This window comes from Palaemon carinicauda, chromosome 24 (genome assembly GCF_036898095.1).
Source record: "Palaemon carinicauda isolate YSFRI2023 chromosome 24, ASM3689809v2, whole genome shotgun sequence".
NCBI classification, from domain to species: Eukaryota; Metazoa; Arthropoda; class Malacostraca; order Decapoda; family Palaemonidae; genus Palaemon; species Palaemon carinicauda.
In genome coordinates, this window is record NC_090748.1 from 96,160,809 (window position 1) to 96,176,580 (window position 15,772).

At 35.4% G+C, this 15,772-nt stretch overlaps 1 protein-coding gene across 1 annotated transcript in view; it reads right to left on the reverse strand.

Annotated features, from left to right (window-relative positions):
- unc80 (unc80, NALCN channel complex subunit) overlaps positions 1 to 15,772 on the reverse strand; it is a 198,815-nt gene that overhangs the window by 92,549 nt on the left and 90,494 nt on the right. Inside the window, 10 exon segments of the mRNA XM_068348348.1 lie at positions 320 to 510; positions 1,051 to 1,160; positions 2,052 to 2,226; positions 3,112 to 3,241; positions 3,761 to 3,938; positions 4,626 to 4,774; positions 5,116 to 5,315; positions 10,690 to 10,928; positions 11,919 to 12,148; positions 13,533 to 13,703. Coding sequence (XP_068204449.1) covers positions 320 to 510; positions 1,051 to 1,160; positions 2,052 to 2,226; positions 3,112 to 3,241; positions 3,761 to 3,938; positions 4,626 to 4,774; positions 5,116 to 5,315; positions 10,690 to 10,928; positions 11,919 to 12,148; positions 13,533 to 13,703 — 1,773 coding nt within the window.

Below are 15,772 nucleotides of genomic sequence, written 5' to 3' on the forward strand. Positions count from 1 at the left end.
GGAATATTCATTCAACTGATACCTTCCAGCATTCACAGGGTCAATTCCAACATCTACTAGGTCAAGGACAGTTAATCCAGGAATTATCAGGTTAAGAATCTGGAATATACAAACAACTGATACCTTCCAGCATTAAACAATTCAATTCCAATACCCACTAGGACAAGGACAGTCATTCCAGGAATAGTCAGCTTAAGAATCTGGAATATTCAGACAACTGATATCTTCCAGCATTCACCAGGTCAATTCCAATATCCACTAGGTCAAGGACAGCCATTCTAGGAATTATCTGGTTACGAACAAACATTCCAGTACCCACCAGATCAAGTACAGCAGCGATGAGCTGGGAATCGGGCACAGCGCCTGGTTGGCAAGTTTCCAGCAGGAAATTAAATCTGAGCATTCCTTTCCTCACAAGGTCTACTGGAACCAGCTTCCGTTCTCGCACCAAGACGACACTTGCCTCGTGAACTCCACCTTCCTGGTCTAAGCTGTTGCGCCGGCTTGGATCTTGAAAGCATAATAGAGTATCATAATTGCGAATTAACATCATCATTATTCATAAGTAGTGTATGCGACCCGTCAAAAATTTCAGCAAAATATTTAGATGGATATATAATCACACTCACAAATTTAAGCTTTCCCAGTCCTTCCCCCTTTTCTAACTACCTATCAGAGTATCCCCTCTCACCAGGGTATGATTACTCTCCCCATCCCCCAGGACGAGAAGCGACCGTGTACTCATGCGTTTGGCAATGCCACTCAGCTTGACAGGAAAGAATATATATATATATATATATATATATATATATATATATATATATATATATATATATATATATATATATATCACCAGACATTTGGTCTTAATTATATAGGGGACATACACGTACATTATTATGGAATAACCTACAAAAGCATACATTAATTTACCTTCCAGATCGCAAAAATACGAGTAAGAAATTTGTCAAATAGAGACAGAAATACTTATGCAGACAATATCATTCCATAAATATTTCGTCCTGCTGGAACATTAGAGAAAAGACTTACCTGGAGTTTCATCATAGCTCCAGTCCTTCTTTCTGGGCTTACCAAAGGTAATCCTTCCAATGTGGTCTTCCACCACTCTTCTTGCTTGAATGAACTTCTGGCTCATGGGACTGAAAACAGAATATGAGCACATAATTACATAAAGCCATACAGAAGTAATTACGATATGAAAAAACCTAACGATGATTAATTTTTGTTATTAATGCCTTTCATTGCTTGGTAATTCATCTTTGAATAATTACAAATTCATTGATTCCTAAACTATTTATGAGTACATGAGTAAATAAGTATTTAATGAAAGCTATAAGACAATGTTCAAGTCCTTCCAGGTGGAATCTTCAAATGAAAAGTAAATTCTCTTTTTTCGAACACAAGATTGTTTAACTGGAAACTGAAAGATCCTGGAACAACTGCATTCTTGTACTACTCATCCAGCCCGTGGTTTGGTGACAAGTCTACGACGAGCAAAGCCGCGAACCAAAAAAAAAAAAAATAAATTCTCTTTTTTTTCGAACACAGATTATTTGGCTGGAAACTGGAAGACAATGGAACAACTGCATTCCTGTATTACTCACCCAGCCCCTGGTTTGGTGGCTAGTCTAAGACGAGCAAAGTCGTGAATGAAAAATATTTTCTACCTTCGAACAAAACATTATTTAACTGGAAACTGGAAGACCCTGGAACAGCTGCATTCATATACTACTCACCCAGCCCCTGGTTTGGTGACAAGTTTAGGACGAGCGAAGCCGTGAACCAAAAAAAAGAAAAAGAAAAAAATCTCTTTCTTCGAACACAAGGTTATTTACCTGGAAACTGGAAGATCCTGGAACAACTTTGTTCTTGTATTACTCACCCAGCCCATGTTTTGGTGATTTGGTGACATGTCTAGGACGAGCAAAGCCGTAAAAAAAAAAAAAAAAAAAAAAATTCTCCTTCGAACGCAAGATTATCCAACTGGAAACTGGAAGATACTGAAACAACTGTATTCCTGTACTACTCACCCAGCCCCTGGTTTGGTAACGAGTCTAGGACGAGCTAAGCCATGAACTAATCCGTGGGATATGCTGTGGGTTGCGGTGTGAGATAGCCTACGGGCTACAGCAGGCGGCAGCTCAATAGGATCGCCAGAGCCAGCGTAACTATCCCCATCTATGCTACGACCACGAAGCCAGCTCACTAGTTGCAGAAAGTAATGATGAAAAGATAAAGTCAATATTTATAAGGAATGTAATATTGAAACGTTGGTTCTTTCAATAAAGATACCATCTATGAGCAAAAGAAATATCACTATTCACAGATTATAAAGATTAGATCAGCTAAATAAGTCTCCAGAGATTGTGGAATTTGAAGAAATTATTGATCTTATAATCGCCTCTACAATAAATGAGTAACTTTATTGTGATGGCATTAAGGATTTCTTTAATCTAATACATATTTCTTGCGCATAATGCTATGATAGGAAGAAACACCTTGAAATTAGCAGAGTTCACACTTTACTTCAAGAATCTTTGCATAGAAAATTATAAAATTATAAAGCTTTTTATATAGTTTATAAAGGAAAAATATAATAAAATGTTGTTACTGTTCTTAAAACATTATATTTTGATTGTTCATTACTTCTCTTGTAGTTTATTTATTTCTTTGTTTCATTTTCGTACTGGGCTGTTTTTCCCTGTTGGAGCCCTTGGCACTATAGCATTCCAACTAGGGTTGCAGCTTAGCTTATAATAATAATAATAATAATAATAATAATAATAATAATAATAACTAGAGGAGCACTCAGTGGAGCGCAGATCTCCGCAGTGGCAGCTTATTTCTCGACCTTTTGCTTGACCGTAACCTTGACCTTTGACCCTGACTTCTAAAATTTAATCATTTTCAGCTTTTTGCATAACAGTTAATTCCTGCAAGTTTCATTAGTCTACGATTAAAATTTTGGCCAGGAAGCTGTTCACAAACAAACACACACACATACACACAAACAGGTGGTAAAACATAACCTCCTTCCAAATTCGTTGGCGGAGGTAATAATGATAATGACAATAATTTCCAATGACTCACCTAACTTTGAGACCTTTCTAGATTTCGGGTGGGCATTGGGAGCCAGGTGATCTTGCTCCTGCCGGGGTCCCATCATCTGATGGTGTCGCCTACGAAGGGTTGACACTGGGCTCTGACCTCCTGGAGATTCCTGTTCCGAGAATAAGGGAGGAGGGGGTTACTCTCATTCATTTAGCATAAGTATTATTCATTGCAAATCTTACTGTGTAATTGATCTTCAGAAACTAATATTGAATAATATCATATATGAAATACAATATCAATGGACATGGAAGTAGAAGAAAAATCATTCCTGATAATGAATATCTTAAATTTCCATTTAACATCAAAACTCAAGAGCCAAAGCCCATATCAAATAATAGTTACAACTAAAATCAAAGTTATAAAAGCTTTGAATGCCTCTTTTTGAAAGTTACAAGTCAAATCAAAGTCATAAAAGCTTTCAATACCTCTTTTTGAAAGTTACAAGTCAATTCAAAGTTATAAAAGCTTTCAATACCTCTTTTTGAAAGTTACAAGTCAAATCAAAGTTATAAAAGCTTTCAATATCCCTTTTTGAAAGTTACAATTTAAATCAAAGTTATAAAAGCTTTCAATACCTCTTTTTGAAAGTTACAAGTGAAATCAAAATTATATAAGCATTCAATACCTCTTGTTGATCATCATAAACACTGCTGACAGATGGAGCTTTCCTCATAACTGAGGTAATAGAAGTTGAAGTCACCTTCTTCCTGAAGCGGCCCTTCCTTCCTCGACCTCCATCACTAACCTCATCAACTAAGGTCATTGGAGAGTCCCGGTAAGGTTCGTCTTCTACTGTTACCCTCCTGAGGAATAAAGGATTCATTATAATGCCCTATTTTTCAAACGAACTGGATTGTATGTCAGCAAGTTAATTTAAGAGAAATTCTTTTCCTCAGATATAAATAAATGTCCAAAAAGTTGCTGAAGATTGAGTTATTTAGTTAAACAATTCCAATGCCTTCATAGCTTAAGTTAACCAATGTGAGTGTAAATTGAATAAATATATGGAGTATTGAAATAAAATAATGGGTAAAGATTCAATGAAAGGTTTCCCAGGAATGCACTGACTATTCATAGCATAAGCGTGAACATGTTACTACAGGGAGAATCTAGACGTGAGCATTTATATACCTACTGTCATCACAGAGATTCCGGGCAAAATAAGCCCCACCCCCTGATGACGCCATAGCCAATCACGTTATCTCCCGCTTTAACAGCTGTCACAACACATCCCCTTAAAGTGACTATAAGTTAGTATAGTCTGAAATTTGTTAGGGGATGTGTTGTGACTGCTGCTAACATGAGAAACAGCGCCCTTCTATGACGTCCTCAGGGGTGGGGCTTATTTCGCCTGGAATTTCTGCGGTGACTATACAGATGAATCAGTAATACCAAGCCATTTCAAAAAGAATCAACTAAAAAATTATCCATGTACATCAAAAATACAAATCTGTCTATTAAGAAATGTTATTCAATGAGTCAGATCATACCTTACAACACGAGTTGTTTGAATCTTCTGAGGCTGTTTATGAGGTCTATCAGCTGAGTCGATCAATCCCGAAAGTGCGACTCTGCGAAAGACTCCTCCGTGGCCCTCTCTAATATACCCTAATAGCTGCCTGACGTCACAATACAATGCCTGTGTAAGAGAATGTTTAATGAAGAATTAAAGTCCATACACAAAATCTCATCCTCAATTTTTAGGCTTTTGATAATTATCGATAAATACTGTTTAGTTCTATACTTGGATGTACTTCCACAGAGAATCTCTACTTTTCTTCATTAGATTAAATAAAGATGAATTTCACTACTAGAAAAAAGTTTCACAAAATAATAATTGAACCATCTACTGTTGTCCAAAATTGCAAATTAATGACATTAAATTAAAGAGAATATAAAAAGATTAAGACAGATGGAAATATAAAACCATAAGCAGTCACAATATAACAAATCCTTGATGATCAGCTTCGGAAAACTCACCATATTCTCTGGACTCTTCAACTCCTTGCTCGCACCAACCAGACGAGAAACTAGGGCCTTGCAAACAGACGCCACGAGTTGGCCCTCAATGCCTCTGGACCCCGCCCCACCAAGGGACGCCCCGAAGTTCGTAGCATAGCCTCCCTGCTGATTGTCGATGGTCTTGCCTGTCCCTGGCCGCTTGCTACCTGCAGGCAACGCTGAAAAGGGTTATTCCAGGCATGAGGGAGAAAAAGGGTTCTACTGGGCGAAGGAGAAGGGCGGGAAGATCAACTGCAGAGGAGAAAGAGACCTTTCGAGTGGCACAAGAGCCTCAGTGACTTACCGTTTCCCTTCCCCTGTGGAGGGATTGGTCGGTCTTAATGACTAGGTAATCTTCGATAATAATTCAGAGCAGTTTTCAAATTTACTTTGTTTTATTAAAGTCTTTTATTAACAACTTACTTCATTTTATCTAAAGCTTTATTTTCGTCATTTTGGCATGAAACTTAAATTACATTTATATTTACGCCAGTTTAGTACGAAAATAATGTTACATTTATATTAACGTTCTTTTGGCATGAAACTTAAATTACATTCATATCTCGTCATTTTGGCATGAAACTTGAATTACATTCATATTTAAGTAATTTTGGTACGAAACTTATATTACATTCATATTTACGTCATTTTGTCATGAAACTTAAATTACAGTTATAATTACTTCAATTTGGTATGAAACTTAAATTACATTTACATTTACAATCAAATTAATTTGTGAGATATACTCTAAATAAAAGATTACAATGGTAATAAACTACTGCCTAAAATTTGGATTTGAAAATGCTTTCTTAAACACTATCTTTTCCTTTCATGCTCATAATTTGTCTTGGACATCAACTGGGATTATAGCAATAGTTTCCTTGCTATGATATAGTATATCTAAACTTAACACGTACTGGTACGTTTCACAAAACTCATCCCTTTACCCCCATGGACGTACCGGTACGTCCTTGCAAAAAACTGCTATTTACATTTTTTTTTGCATATTTTTGATAATTTTTTGAGAAACTTCAGGCATTTTCCAAGAGAATGAGACCAACCTGATTTCTCTATGACGAAAATTAACGCTGTTAGAGCAATTTAAAAAAAAATATACTGCAAAATGTGCTTTAAAAAAATAACCCCTGAGGGTAAAGGGTTGGAAAGTTCCAAATAGCCAGGGGGTAAAAGGGTTAAGATATCACAAAAAGCCGATTTTATCACTAAAGGGCTAAAAGTCTATCATCATCATCATCTCCTACGTCTATTGACACATAGGGACCCAGTTAACTTTCGCCAGTCGTCTCTATCTTAAGCTTTTAAATCAATACTTCTCCATTCATCATCTACTTCACGTTTCGTATTCCTCAGCCATGTATTCTCGGTGATTCTTTGTCTAGTTAACTGTGGTTAAGTGAACCTGCGAGACATTGCAACTAAAGAATAAAGGAACTCTCTCTCTCTCTCTCTCTCTCTCTCTCTCTCTCTCTCTCTCTCTCTCTCTCTCACACACACACACACATATTTAGAATATTGGATGTTCTAGAAATTTTTATTTCCCCATGCTTACACTCATTCGGATGCTTATTTGCATTAATGATTAGATTAACTATAGTAATAAAGAATCTGGATGATTAGTATGTATGATACTGACATACCACTTAGCCACAAAGAGAGACTAAGTGGTATGTCACTGTCTAACCAGTTTTCTGGACCAGGATTCGATTCCCCGGCCCGCCAGAAGCGATTATCTTTGAATTGATTCCCCATTGGATCTCTGATCCCAAGGTATATGAGAGAAACCAGATATTAAGGTAGGAAAATATATGGCTTATTTGAATATGAAAAACACGTCCAAATGTGCAAAATTTATCTCATATATCATACATATATATATATATATATATATATATATATATATATATATATATATATATATATATGTGTGTGTGTGTGTGTGTGTGTGTGTGTATACATATGTATATATATATATATATATATATATATATATATATATATATATATATATATATATATATATATTTAATTTTCTCCAAATAAGCTGCAAATATCCCTTAATATCGACTTCGCTCTGCCATGAAATCTCAAACGCTTAGGGAAATTTCTTTAATGATAAATGTATCTACCCATCCAAGGAGTCGATCCTATAACCGATAGAAATAAGGATAAACATTTGATTATTTAGACCAGCGTAACCCATTCCCATTTCTATCGCTAATAGGGTATTTATGACTTATTTGATAAACCTTTTTGATACTATGATAAAAAAAATCTCGATTACCCTTTCCTGACATCCAACAACCTATCATCTTTGTTAACCTTTCCATCGAATCAAAAGTGTAAAAAAAAGGGGGGAGAACCTTTCTTGTGATCTATTGACAATGATATAAACCTACTTTGATATCGTTGTGGAAGAAACCATTCCTTTGACAAAAGACTTTTGTAAAGAACAAAACTTTTTTATATTCTCATTAATCCCGGACACATATGCTTTCATTTCCGTCTCACCAAATAATCATCTTCAACTCTAAGCCCAGCACCAAATATATATATATATATACACCTAAAGGATTCTTTCAACCTATATTGAACCAAGAAACAGCTTTACTGACATGCATACATATACTAAAGAAATGATAAGGTTTATTTTTTAACTGATTTACACTCTGGAACGCCCTTATTAACTAACACGAATTCGCAGGTGGATGACGCAACATAGTCAGGCGTTGGCGAAGACACAGAAATGTGACTCTTTTCTTTTTCATTATTCGATTTGTCTTTGTTGATTACTCTGATTATAAGAACATCAAATTACACCATAGTCAGGCACCTTCTGGCATATAACTATTACTCCCAAAAGTATTCCAATCTGTAATGAATAATGATATTCTCCATTCAAGGAAATTCCATTTGGCAGCGCTGTCTTAAACTCGTCCCACCCGCCTTAACTATGATGATGACTGTTATCTTGGTCACTTGTACAGGAAAATGACTTACCATCCATGTGTTCTCATGAAGAAAGGAAATGTTAAACACTTTCATAAGTAAACTCAGGTTGATTCTGATATTATATGAAAAATTCACACCATTTTCTAATAAAAATGTTCATTCCTAATAAGGAAACAGTCGTTGGACAATTTACGAACTACCAATTCTCTAGCCTTTACCTTCCTACCACGCTTTTTTGACACACGTGGCTTCAAATAATTGTCTATATTAGTTTGGACAAGGGGCCTCTGGAGCCATCTATTGGCGGTAAAGTAAAACTCGTTACGGTGTAAGGGAGGGAGCTAGAGAAGTGATGATAAGGTTTATTTTATAACTGATTTACACTCTGGAACGCCCTTATTAACAAACACGAATTCGCAGGTGGATGACGCAACATAGTCAGGCGTTGGCGAAGACACAGAAATGTGACCCTTTTCTTTTTCATTATTCGATTTGTCTATGTTGATTACTCTGATTATAAGAACATCAAATTAGACCATAGTCAGGCACCTTCTGGCATATAGCTATTACTCCTTAAAGTATTCTAATCTGTAATGAATAATGATATTCTCCGTTCAAGGAAATTCCATTTGGCAGCGCTGTTCTAAACTCGCCCCACCAACCTTAACTATGCTGATGATTGTTATCTTGGTCACTTGTACAGGAAAATGACTTACCATCCATGTGTTCTCATGAAGAAAGGAAATGCTAAACACTTTCATAAGTAAAATCAGGTTGATTCCGATATTATATAAAAAATTCACACCATTTTCTAATATAAATGTTCATTCCTAATAAGGAAACGGTCGTTGGACAATTTACCCACTACCAATTCTCTAGCCTCTACCTTCCTACCACATTTTTTTGACACACGTGGCTTCAAATAATTGTCTATATTAGTTTGGACAAGGGGCCTCTGGAGCCATCTATTGGCGGTAAAGTGAAACTCGTTACGGTGTAAGGGAAGGAGCTAGAGAAGTCTAAGTAATTATGCCTTTCGAAATGTAACAATATTGTTATTCTGCGTAGATTTTACTACCAATACATGTCATACCATGAAAATATCAATTACATTTTGATTTTATAAAAAGATAATTGAAAATTACATCAAATAACTCTGTAATTACTCAATTATCTCACCAATTTCAGTACATGTGGCAACTGGCGATCCCCCCTGACCCCCATATGTAATTGAACTAACGATTGTTTGCTAAGGAAATATTTCTGAGACATTTATTGAGAAATTCATAACTTCCTAAGAATTAAGTTGTGGCCATACAACAAGGAACAACAAGTTCGCGTTCGTCTGTTTTATATCAATTTTGTGCCCAAATAGAAACAGAAATGAAGTAATGGAAATTATAATGATTGGGTGAGGGGTATAATTAGCAATTTAGTACTCTCTGCTAAGGCCATCTATTGGCCCTGAAAAGAACTAATGTGTAAAGCTTTTTAATCCTTGCATTCTGGAACCTTCCATGACGTCATTTTGGTTTAAAAATAGCTAAAAATAGCCTAATTTATTTGAACTTGATATGATTTATTCGTGTCATACATATTTCTATATAGGTATTAATCTATCAACCTTTTTTATTTGGATAGAATCATTCACATGGACGGTTGCTGATATCTTTTGAAAAGAAATAGAAAAACTCGGATTCTATTCGAATTTGAAGAAGTGTATGATTACTGGAAAATACTTTGATACTAGTTCTTTTTAATTAATGCATCAAAAATTCATAATTACAATATTACTATTTTTCTTCTTATTTTCGGCTCTAATTTATGGTAATTATATGTAAAATACAGATTATATGCATTACAAAAGTATATAGTGCAGATCACCATATTCTAGAAGCGAAGAGTTGAAACTAAGCAACAGAATTAAAAACCCCAAATTTAACCGAAACAAATTCATGTCTGCAGCAAATACGTTGTTAACTAATCATAAACCCAATTATAGATATCAATGCTCTATAAAGTGTGGCTTGTTACATGTAGCATTATAGTTTTAGAAAGTTCTGTATGTCAAAGATTAAAAACACTCAACATTATTTTAATGTTACTGTTCTTAAAATATTTTATTTTTCCTTGTTTCCTTTCCTCACTGGGCTATTTTCCCTGTTGGGGCCCCTGGCTATTTAGCATCCTGCTTTTTCAACTAGAGTTGTAGCTATGCTTGTAATAATAATAATAATAATAATAAAGAAAATTACTCAAAACTTACTCATCAGTGAAATATTATCTTAATTTTAAATACTACTGTAAAACAAAAGATTATAAAGTCCTAATATATAGTGAATCTAACAAAAGAAAATGGGCTTAAAACTTACTCGTCAGTGAAATATCCTCTTAATTTTAAAAAGTTCTGTAAGACAAAAGATTAAAAAGACCTAATATGTAGTGAATCTAACAAAAAAAAAGGGGGGGGTTGAAATTTACTCATAGGTAAAATATCCTCTTAATTTTAAAAATCTGTAAAATGAAAAATTAAAAACATTTAATATGTGATTAATCTAATAAACGAAGAGACTCAAAACTTACTCATGGGCGACAGAAGCGAGGCAGGATCGACGCAGAATCCTAGAAAAGCGTGAAAGAACTCCATGATGTCGTGTAAGGATTTGGTCTTCACGAAGAGCCTTAGAAACCTCCTGAAATCACTTTGGTCGAAGCGGCAAAGCCTTCCTAGAAGAGCCTGGGCTGTGTACCGTAGGAAGTCCGCTGGGGGTCCTCTGGCTCCTTCGTGACATCCGTGGGGGCATCCTAGATGGCGGAATATCCTGGAAAATGGTTTGTTGATGTTATATTTTTTATTAAGTGAAAATAAAAGGAATATCCTGGAAAATGGATGGTTGATGTTAGCTTTTTCTTCATAAGTGAAAATAAAAGAATTATCCAGGAAAATGAATGGCTGATTTTAGCTATTTTTTACCAGCCAAAATAAGAGGAATATCCTGGAAAATGGATGGCTGATGTTAGCTTATTTTTGCAAGCGAAAATAAAAGAAATATCCTGGAAAATGGATAGCTGATGTTAGCTTTCTTTTTTAAAGCAAAAATTAAAGGAACATCCTGGAAAATGGATGGCTGATGTTAGCTTTTTTTTTTGCGTGAAAAAAAACATATTTTAAATATATTTTAAAACCATAGCTTGGCAGTACATGAAATAATCAATGGGCGTTTAACTTCACTATCAAAGCAGTTTTTTTATGGTGGAATAAACTGGAAAATAGAAGACGACGTTAGTATTTTTTGTTCTTTAAAATCCAAATTTTTAATAATTTTTAAGAGCATAGCTTTGCAGTACAAAATATTCAATGGGCGCTTTCCTTCACTATTAAATCAGCTTTTGAAACAACTGATTTTATTTAGCATTAAATGAAAAAATCCTTTTTTTCACGCAATCTTTTCGTTTTACAGTTGAATATATTCCTAAAAGAATTTTTAGTGTTTGTCCTTATTATTATAGAAGGAGATATCAATTGGCATTTATTTTGCATCTGTTTTATACACTTCAAGAACACAACATGAAGCTAAAATTAGTCTCATGTTAATTGTCTCGTGTTCAAACAATATAAGAAGAAATCATTAAGTCTATTCAGTGTTCTCAAACACGAAAAGCAATATAAACATGGCCTCAATTGGAAATAGAAACAAATGGAAAAAAATATGATTGGTTTTATAAGTCATCATCCATAAATAAGCGAATGCTGCTCCGATCAATCAAATCAAAATGTATCAATCATTTAAAAAAATCTACTGTATATTTACCTGAAGACTGTATCCATAAAGATAGCATGTGGGCCTAAATCCTTTACTTTGTCTGAAGCCTTTCCCTCCTCTTCTCCATGTTCGTTACCCTTATCTTTATCTAATTTCTCCCATTTCTTTGTCGGCTTCAGAAGACCGAGATCGAGGAGAAAATCTAGCAGGTGAAGGAGGATTTCACACACACGAAGAGAACAGACGTGGCCATCACGCTGGCTCACTGATTGTGCGGCCTGTAATGTTTAAAGGTCACTCATGAATGGCAGAGGTTATGGACAGTGGCAATACCCTAGCAGATCACTGACTGCGCTGCTTGCAATATTTAAAGGTTTAAAGGTCGCTCGTGAATGGCAGAGGCTACGGACATTGGCAATACCCTAGCAGCTCACTGACTGCGCTGCTTGCAATATTGAAAGGTTTAAAGGTCGCTCGTGAATGGCAGAGGCTACGGACAGTGGCAATACCCTAGCAGCTCACTGACTGCGCTGCCTGCAATATTGAAAGGTTTAAAGGTCGCTCGTGAATGGCAGAGGCTACGGACAGTGGCAATACCCTAGCAGCTCACTGACTGCGCTGCCTGCAATATTGAAAGGTTTAAAGGTCGCTCGTGAATGGCAGAGGCTACGGACATTGACAATACCCTAGCAGCTCACTGACTGCGCTGCCTGCAATATTGAAAGGTTTAAAGGTCGCTCATGAATGGCAGAGGCTACGGACAGTGACAATACCCTAGTAGGATAATGCCCTGGAGACTGAACATATACGCATAGGAGCAGTGCTCAAGCCCAATTTCCATCCAAGTTAGGACAAGGGAGGACAAGGCAATGGCTGTTGATGATTCAGCAGGTAGACCTATAGGCTCCCCCAAAATCCACTATCCATAGCTCAGGAGGATGGTGGGGTTGCAGATACTACAAGAAACTATCGAGCTTGAGCGGGACTCGTACCCCAGTCCGGCAGATCGCCAGACAGGGACGTTTTCATTAGGCCACCACAACCCCTACATAAATGATTTTAGAGTTGAATTATCAAGAGGGAAAGATAATAGCGGTTCGCTGAAACTTATTGTAGCGAAAGAAATGAATAAACTAGTTCGCATACTATTCTGCCTACTAATCTTACAATATTTTGATTAACAGAACTACATTTCCAAAGCGAGAAATTATATTGCTTGGAATGGGATTAAATTTTACAAGATTTTGATTAAGTGAACTACATTTCAAAAGCGAGAAATTATACTACCTGGAATGGGAGTTTTGTATCTTTATACTGCTGCAATTCATCTACTAATACTTTTGTTAATAAAATTTGACATTAAATTTCTTTCATTATAGAAATGATATGGAATAACATATCATGTTGCTTAGTAACTTTCTGCATCGAAAATAATTTCCTTTCATTGAAAAAAAAAGAAATACAAAATAACATATCATGCTGCTTAGTAACTTTCTGCATCGAAAATAATTTCCTTTCATTGTAAAAAAGAAATACAAAATAACATATTATGTTGCTCAGTAACTTTCTGCATCGAAAATAATTTCCTTTCATTGTAAAAAAAGAAATACAAAATATGTTCAAATAAAGTACAATTAAACCTTAACATCACACTCAATTTACCTTTAGCAGAACATGCAGATTAATATGGCCATCTCTTGTTATGTAATGAGTAGAGCCTGGAGCCTCAGCTTCCTCTTCGTGCGAATACTGAATGTTGGAGTCGGTTTGGGACCTGGATAACGGAGGCCGTTGATAAATGATCTCGTCCTCTGTGCTTCCATTTTGTGAACCCTAAAATTTAATAGCAAATAGTTGGTCAATGACTGAGTACTAATGTTTCTTTATAATGAAAAGTGGTTTCTTGGATACTGCAAATGTTTTGATAAGGACCTGATTAGCAAAGAGGTAGATGGGTCAAAATCTATGAAGAAAAAAAATACTTCTAGCCATACTTCACAAAATGTAAAACGTTTTTACTTTAATACTGCAGAGGTCTTGATAAGGACCTGGCTAGCAAAGTGGTAGATTGGTCAAAATTATGAGAAAAAGGTTTCTAGCCAGACTTCGCAAAACGAAAAACGTTTTTACTTTAATACTGCAAAGGTCTTGATAAGGATATGAATGGCACAGGGGTAGATAGGTCAAAATCTATGAAAAGATTCTGGCATAACGCAGAGCCAAGTTGTAATACAGTATGGTCTCTTTTTATTTCTTCCTGATATGGATGGGAAGACAAAAAAAAAAAACATGTGGATTTCTTTTCATCAGTAAGGTTCAAAATCACTTCCACACACAAGAAGTGATTCACCAATCAGGTAAATATGCGTCGTTCAATTCTTATTCGATATAAACTAGTAATCCATGGAATGCAGATATAGTTTGGTGACACTCTTTCTCCTAACTGTCAGGCTCAGAAATGCTCCTCCTGTTTCTGTCTTTTTTTATTCATATAATCTTCCCTAGCTTTCTCTTAGTCCACACAACCTTTCATCTGTTAAGCAACACGTCTATGCTTCGTTTAAAGTTGGAACCCTCTCGTTTCCATCCGGCCTTCAAATTCTTACTTTCCTTGGACAGAGCGTGGATAAAACTTTTAGGTTGTCCATAGCATCGGATTTTATCATGAATACCAACAGCACAGTAGGTTTACGCAGTCCTTCCTCTGTTTTACTGAAGAATGGTTCACTCCACAATGACAATTTTGGAAAAAAATGGGTTACTGCAAAATGACAATTTTGGAAAAAAGTGGGTTACTACAAAATAACAATTTTGGAAAAATAGGGCACTGCACAATGATAATCTTTGAAAACTGGGTCACTGCACATTGACAATCTTTGAAAACTGGGTCACTGCACATTGGCAATCTTTGAAAACTGGGTCACTGCACAATAACAATATTTGATAAAATGGGTCACTGCACATTGGCAATCTTTAAAAAAATGGGTCAATGAACAATGACAATCTTTGAAAAAATTGGTCACTGCACACAAACAATCTTTGAAACAATGGGTCACTGTACAATGACAATCTTTGAAAAAAAAAAATGGGTCAATACAAAATGACAATCATTGAAAAAAAAAAATCGGTCACTGCACAATGATAATCTGCGAAAAAAAATTGGTAACTGCACAATGGCAAACTTAGAGACTGGGTCACAACACAATGACAACCTTTAAAAAAAGAGGGGTCACTGCACAATGACAACCTTTAAAAAAAGAGGGGTCACTGCACAATGACAATCTTTGAGAACTTTACCTCTGCACAATGACAATCTATAAAAAAAAGGGTGGGGTCACTACATAATGACAATCTTTGAAAAAATCGGTCACTGCATATTGACAATCTTTGAAAAATGGAATTCATTGAAAGCGAAGATAATGCTGAACTCAACTTTGTTATGAATGAATTAAGTGATCTTGCAAGATGGGAGGAATAAAGATAATGCTGGATTCTACTTCTAGTTTCAAAGTAAGACAGTCACTTATTAAAATAGAATTATTGCAGATTTAAAAATTGCAATACAATTCTAAGCTAGACCTCTAGCAACATAAAACAAAGCAAGACATTGTACTTCTAGTGAAAATTTGCCTCAAAATATGAGATTAAATAAAAATTCTTAAATATGGAAACAACACAAGACAAACCTAATTCAAAATTCTAGAAAAGCCGAACAATGCAATAAAAAACCCTGACAACAATTAGTTGCATAGAAAATGGAAATATAGAAAATTAGAATACAAAACATGGGAATATAGATAATTAGCATATAGGAAATAAGAATTTAGACAATTGGAATACAGAAAAGGAGAATGTAGAAAATGAGAATATAGAAAATAGAAATATAGAAAATAGGAAAATAG